Source organism: Octodon degus, unplaced genomic scaffold (genome assembly GCF_000260255.1).
Source record: "Octodon degus isolate 3935 unplaced genomic scaffold, OctDeg1.0 scaffold00047, whole genome shotgun sequence".
NCBI lineage: Eukaryota > Metazoa > Chordata > Mammalia > Rodentia > Octodontidae > Octodon > Octodon degus.
Genome location: NW_004524623.1, coordinates 13,897,347 through 13,904,316, shown reverse-complemented (window position 1 = coordinate 13,904,316; position 6,970 = coordinate 13,897,347). Strand labels below are relative to the sequence as shown.

Below are 6,970 nucleotides of genomic sequence, written 5' to 3'. Positions count from 1 at the left end.
CACTGCTATTAGCCTTCACTTCTCCTAGTTCAGAAGGCAATCAAGCCAACAAGAGCAAACATTCCTGCACTGTTCATACATTCCAGAAGCTAGAAGGGAGGTTTGAATAAAAGGACAGCCAGTTGCAAAAACAAAACATTTTTTGAGACAAGGTCTCACTATGTCGTCCAGGCTGGCCTCAAACTCACAGCAATCCTTCTGCTGCAGCCTCCCGACTGCTGCGATTACAGACATGTGCCGCCATGCACTGGTGGCCAGTTGTACAAACTGTGAATTTATTAAATTGAGAGCTGTATTTGAATTTGCCATGCAGTTCATGTGTCACCCCAAGAAAACATGACTTAAAAGGACACACAAACTTGAGAATCAGTCTTATCCGCTAAAACCGCCCTTCCTTGTAGTGTTTTCCTTTGTAAACAGAACCCCACTCCGCCATCCAGAAGAGACCCTCAGCTCTACCACCTTGCTTGCTTTCCACATCCGGTCACGCCCAACACAGGCTCATCTCACTTCATCAGCAGCTCTTACAGGCGTCCCTGCTCGCCATCCCCACAGCCACTGCCTGTCCATCATCTTCTGAGTTATCCCCGAGATGCTGCACTCTCTGGGAGACCTGAGGACAGGGGCCTCTTACACCCCTCAGCCTGCAGCGTCCAGAAGGGTCCCATCTCTTATGTTCCAACACAGCAACACCTACCTTTCCTCTAGGAGGATTCTCTTTTGCTTTGTGGTACTGTCTTTTTGAGATTTCCTTGGCAAAGGCTGAGGATTGTATTTTTTAAGACCCTAAGTTTGTAATAAGTTCTTATAAAAGTAACAGGAAATATTTGCAAGAATGCACTGGGATAATGGTCATAAGTCCCTGACGAGATGCTAGGCTGCTTGTAGGACTGGGGGACAGGAATCATCCCCTGTGGGTCCCTGCAGGAGTCATCTATAGATGAGCTTTCTCCATGCACAGTGTGGCCCTGCTGGAGAAGATGACCTCAGGTGACCGCTAACCCAGCGCATCCTGTCTCCAGGAACTTGCCTGTTTAGATGTTTCCAGCATGAGATGGCTCAGTGGTCTAAAGCACCTACTTAGAACAAGCTTGGCAAACCGCAGTTCAATCCCCAGCACCACATGCCAGCCAGCCCCGCCCCCTGGTGGGCTGAGCTGGCGACACACACACACACACACACACACACACACAAATAGATGTTTCCAGCAGTGGAGCCACACAGTATTCACCCCTTTGGGTTTGGCTTCTTTATTTGGCATGATGTTTTCAAGTTTTCTCCACACCTTCCTATGCATGAGCTTTGTTGGCTTCTTTTTTTTTTTTTTTTTTTGGCTTCTTTTTGAGACAGGGTCTCACTGTGTAGTTCAGGTTGGCCTTGGACTCCCCAGGCTGGCCTCAAATTCAAGGCAATCTCCTGCCTTAGCCCCCTGAGTGCGGGGATTACAGGTGAGCACCACCAAGCCCAGCCTTGTTGGGTTTTTGCAATAATAAAAGCCAAAGATAAGGTCTGCAAGTCACCTATGTCCCAGTGGAGACCCACACAGAGTTGTGTTTTATTTGTTTTTGACACAGTCTCACTATGTAGCTCAGGCTGGCCTTGAATTCATAATAGTAATTCTCCTGCCTCAGCCTCCCAAACGCTGAGATTACAGGCTCGCATCACCACACCCAGTCTCATACAGAGGTTAGATATTTTTACTGTTTTCTTCACTGTAAAAATGAGCAAGAAATCTCTGAATTATTTGGAAGATTAAAGGAGATAAGACATGAACCCTGTACACAGCTCTGTCCTTCCCCTTCCCTGGCTCCACAGTCCCAGCACGAGCTGTGGCCCCAACACTTTCCCAGCAGCTTCTCCTCCTGAGCCCACACACACCCTCACCTGCGGTGAATGGACCTATCTGACCCTACGAGGATGCACCGTTTCCCACTCTCCTCTCCTTCAGAGCCACAACTCTGGCAGAACTTCTAGGTAAGAAACATTTCAATGTGCAAGTAGAAACTGTTACAGTTTCAAATTTGGAATGCATTACCTAAAAGTACAGTCTCTTAAGGGGATGAAAGGACAGGATATTTATATATGGAAGCAAGAAATCCTGAAGCAAACCTTAAAAGTGTGCTGGTCTGCTTTCTCCCACTGACATGGCGGATAAGGTAGAAGACCGTAACATCTTGGCTAAATGGCCCCTGAGAAATGCCTTTGCCAGAAACGAGACTGCGAACTGAACAAAACGAAGGAACGTTCCAAGTGTGAGCACCTGGGTCAAAGTAAAAGATGTAACTGAAAATGATCTTTGAAATTGTTTGTAAACTGTTTCCAAAAGCATCGACTTATAAATTAATTTTTGTTAGTTTCATCATAAATGTAAAATAGTCCTTCTCTAAACACAAAAGAAGTTAACATAGTCCATGCAAATCAACTGGGTATTAACGTGCTCATCATGTTCATTCAGAGATTAGAAAAGAAACCTGAGGGTTCCCCCAGAAGACTTTGTGACTCTGAATTTGCAGATATAAAATAAGCTGACAGTCTGTCAGAGCATACATATGAGATAAAAATGAATCTCGTTTCAAAGATGAAGCCAGGGAATTTAAATAGCTTCATCATCATCAGAGGCCTACTTTGATCATCTCTAAAACTGTATAAGTAAATGTTCACATTTTGGAATGATTCAGAGCCCGGAAGGAGTTGCAAAGGAAGAGCTGCTCGCGCCCAGGAAGTACTAAGCAGCCGGTGCCTGCCACAGGGGCGGGGGCGGGGGTGGGGTGGGGGTCAGGGTCAGGGTCAGGGTCGCAGAAAGGAGCCCCAAGGAGCTGAGGCATCCTAGCACCTGCCCCTGCGCCCTGGCTGTGGACAGCTCTACCAGGAATGCTGAATCATTCCATTGAAGGTACCTTTCTAAACTTGTGTTTTAAATGTCAACCCTTTGAACAAAGAAAAAACATTGTACATTTCAAATCGAGGGTATTTTTCTGAATATGTACTTTTAGTTGTCAGGTTATTTTAGAATCATGACTGTTCCTCCAACACTGGCCTGGGTGATGGACGCAAAGCACTGATTCATGCTCCCGCACACTGCCAGGCTGGGAGCGCAGGTGGGCAGGGGGCCCCTCACCCCGCACGAGCCAGCACTGCTGGTGAGGTCACACATCCACAGCGAGGCCTCTGGCCGCCAAGACGCTATGTCCAGCTGCCCAGAGTCAACCAGGAGAACATTATGGTGATGTAACAAACCACCCTTTCTTCAGCCCCCTGGGGTTTTCAAGTGCCTTCCTCCTGAACAGCATCACAACAGTCACACAACTAAGCAGAGGCAAGGCCCTCAACAGCGCAGGGCCAGCCCCAAAAGCAACTGGGCCTGGGGAAGAAATAACTAGAAAAAGATTGCTTCATTCATTTTACTGATTCCTCCCCTGCATTCTCATCATCGCAGGGCCCAGCCTTGGAAGGAGGCCCCCAGCCTTGCTGGACACGGAAGCGGGGAAGGATGAGCCCAGAAGACCTGGCTGAAACCTCCAGGCCCCTTTCAGACAGAGCACAGCAGCTTTCTGCTGGATTCCCAGACTCAGGTCCGGCTGACTCTCACTGAATCCTATCTGTTGGGAGAATCTCAAAAGAAGCCAAAGATTTATTTTCTACTTGGCTTTCTAGTTAGAATACAAGAACATCTTTGACTCTGGATTCCTGGTAGCGAACAAAACTTTCCTTGAAGCATCACAGCACTCACAAAACGGTTTTCAAAAATGGCTTCTATATGACATCATCAAAATATCTACTTGCACAGTTACCTTCGAATTAGTTTTCAAACATGACTGTTTTGTCTTGTTTTTTTATTTGTGTGTGTGTGTGTGTGTGTGTGTGTGTGTGTGTGGCCAGCTCAGCCCACCAGGGGGCAGGGCTGGCTGGCATGTGGTCCTGAGAAATTGAACCGCGGTCCCTGTGCTTTGCTAAGCTTGTTCTAAGTAGGTGCTTTAGACCACTGAGCCATTTCACCAGCCCCCAGACATGACTGTTGAGATTCATTAAGCTCATTTAAGTCATACTCAGACTAAAAGTACACAGACATGCTTCAAGGGCTGATAGCAGGACTTGCTATCAAACAACTAAAATAATGATTATTTCATTACCCTAGATACATTTTATATAATCATATAAGCCAGTTTATTAAGAACCTTACACTAAGTTTTTATGTTAGATATGACTCAAAACGTATACAAGGTCAAGTGAAATCTGCTGAAAAACTAATCCTAATAAATTTTTGTTAACCTGCTATATAAAACTGCTCTAAAATTTTATAGAAATACACATACAACTGTATTATTTGTATTAGGAAATCACAAGCATTTCTTACTACTTTTTTTTTTTTTTTTTTTTTTTTGCACCAGGGATTGAACTCAGGACCTTGCACTTGCTAGACAGGTAGGTATCCCACTTAGCTACCTCCCCATTCCTCTCATTACTATTGATGAAACTAATACAGATAGTCACGTCACACATCCAGTTCTTAGTCTTTCTCTGACACCCACCAAGCATCCACTGGTGGATGCCTGATCCAGTAGAAACTGATTCTTTCATAAAATACTTATTGCACACCTACTATGCGCTAAGCTGGTGTTAAAGACTTTGGATTTGATGTGCACTGCGCTTCCTTATACTAAGCATTATATTAAGCAAAGTAATCCAGCCATGAAAAGACAAAGACCTCATGATCTCCTTCAGATATAGAATCAAAAAGTTCATCTCACAGGAGTAGAGAGCAGTATGGGTAGTAGTTACCAGAGGCTGGGGTGGTTGGGGCAGGGCAAATTGGAAAGACATTAGTCAAAACATACACAACTAGAGGTACATGGTAGAATAAGCTTAAGAGAGCTGTTGTACAGCATGGTGATTATGGTTAATGAGAATAGACTGTATTTTTGGAAAGTGCAGAGAATGGTTCACAAAAATGCTAACCATGTGAGATAATACACTTGTTAATTAGCTCTACAGAGTATGCCATTTCACAATGTATATACCTCAAAATACACAACACATACAGTTTTAACTAAGTCTAGGTAAAATAAATGGCTAAATGATTCCTTGCCTGAAAAGCCCATGGTCTATTATAGGCAAAGATAGCCACATTAAGGTCGATGGTGCAAGGTTTCTGGAAGGTCCCTGAAGGGCCCTTTAAAGCAAGCAGGAAGGTCAGCTCACAGCTACAGCCCACAGCATGAAAAAGTCCCCCGCCTTCACCAAGAAGAGCAGGGCCTGGTGCTGTCTGATTTGCACTTCACCTTGGCAAAGCACAGTGGACAGCTGAAGACAACATCAAGACATCTCTGAGAATTACAACCACCACCCTGCTTCCGCCCTTCCTCCACCGGCTGGCATCACTGCATTTAAACATGTCAGCCTCAGACCTAATCTGAGCAGGAAAAGGTAAACAAGTCCAGCTGCCCTTAAGACCAGACACAGACGCGGCAAGAAAAGCAGCATCTGGAAATCTACAGCCTGATACAAGAAACTGTTTCTTTCTGGTTGGGTTTTTAACCATACATTAGCTTTTTCCCTATTTAAGCAAGTGAATAAAAATAAGATATGAAAGGATAAATGCTTACTGTATTACATACTGAAGTACAAGGCAGGTTGATTAGCTGCACCATAAATCACGTTTTTCAAATTTTAACAACACAAAGCCCTTCCCCTCCGCTAAAACAAACTTGCATTATTAGAAAAAGATCCTTGGTGTTGTATGCTTCGGTAAGATGCAACCCTGTACCTGGCGACAGAGGCCTGCAACACAGACAAGCAGCGTGCATGGCCAGTAGCATCTAGACTTGTTTACTTGCTCTTCACAGCTCCAGAAGAATGAGGTAAAAACCTGAGTGCCTTAAACAACACGCGCTTTCTTACAAGAGCCTGATGGGAGACCAAAGCTCATTCATTACTTTCCTCCAGTACACATTGAAAAAGAAGCCCAATACCACAAGACTCAAGAGGACAAACGCTCTGTGTGGCCCCACTTGTGCTATTCTGGCGTCCTGGCGATCTCAGGAGTTTCAGCCTGCAAGGCCTCATCTGCCATTCCTGCTCGCAGTCTTTCAAGCACCAGCCCTGCAGGCCGCCGAAGGGTTCTGGCCAGCCCAGGGTGACCTCCTGAAGCTCAGAGGTGATCCCGATGCAGGTGGCCCAGCAAAGTTGTCTGGCCACTACAGGCCCAGAGCAAGAGACATTAGCCCCAAGGAGAACCAAGCCTGCCCACCTTTGTCAGCTGGGATTGGCAAGTTCTCTTCAGACGCGTCCCCGGTCGCCAGAGCACTTACGCTGCACAGAGCTGAGGGGCCGCTGATGCTACATCCTAAGATTCTGTGCCGGGCACAAGCCTGCTCCTCAGCTCTGCAGATCTCGGGACTGTGATCGCGCAAGCCCGGGTTGGAAATGACAGCAGTTCGGGGAAGTTTGATATTTTCCCCGCGGCCAGTGCAAGGCTCCAGCTCTCGGGACCGTCCCTCCCCCCCGGGTCCCCAGGCCAGCACCCCCCCCCCACCCAGCTCAGACTTACACCTTCATTTCTCGGGTAGTTTTTCTCCCGAGCAGAAAACAATGGACTTTTCCGTCTTCTCCGGCCAACAAAGGGCCCCGAGCGGCGGCCCGCAACCCGGCTGCGGCCGCGGCCGGACTCACCTCGCGCAGCTGCTCCAGCTCCTGCCTGAGGCTGTCGTGCTCGGCCTCCAGCTCGTCGTACTGTTGCTTCAGCGTCAGCTTCTCCTCCAGCACCACCAGCCCGTACTCGGCCGCCTGGATCTTCTCGTGGGTGGTCTCGGACAGCTCGCGCGTCAGCCGCTCGATCTCGCTCTTGTAGTGATCCACGCTCGGCAGCGGCTCCTCCGCGGCCATCGCCCCGGCGGGGCGCGGCGGGGCTGAGCTGGGGGCGCGCGCGCGCGCGCACACACACACACACACACGCTGAGCTGGGGGCGCGCGG

The 6,970-nt window shown here is 47.6% G+C and overlaps 1 protein-coding gene across 7 annotated transcripts in view; it reads right to left on the bottom strand.

The window, feature by feature from the left end:
* Nucleotides 1-6,915, bottom strand: part of Bicd1 (BICD cargo adaptor 1) — a 240,672-nt gene extending 233,757 nt beyond the window's left edge. For all 7 annotated transcript variants that reach the window (XM_004632224.2, XM_023716292.1, XM_023716294.1 and 4 more), the window contains exon 1: nucleotides 6,670-6,915. In XM_004632224.2, the coding sequence (XP_004632281.1) occupies nucleotides 6,670-6,882 (213 nt within the window). In that variant the 5' untranslated portion in view covers nucleotides 6,883-6,915. The remainder of the gene's footprint in view (nucleotides 1-6,669) is intronic.
* Nucleotides 6,916-6,970: the final 55 nt, after the last annotated feature.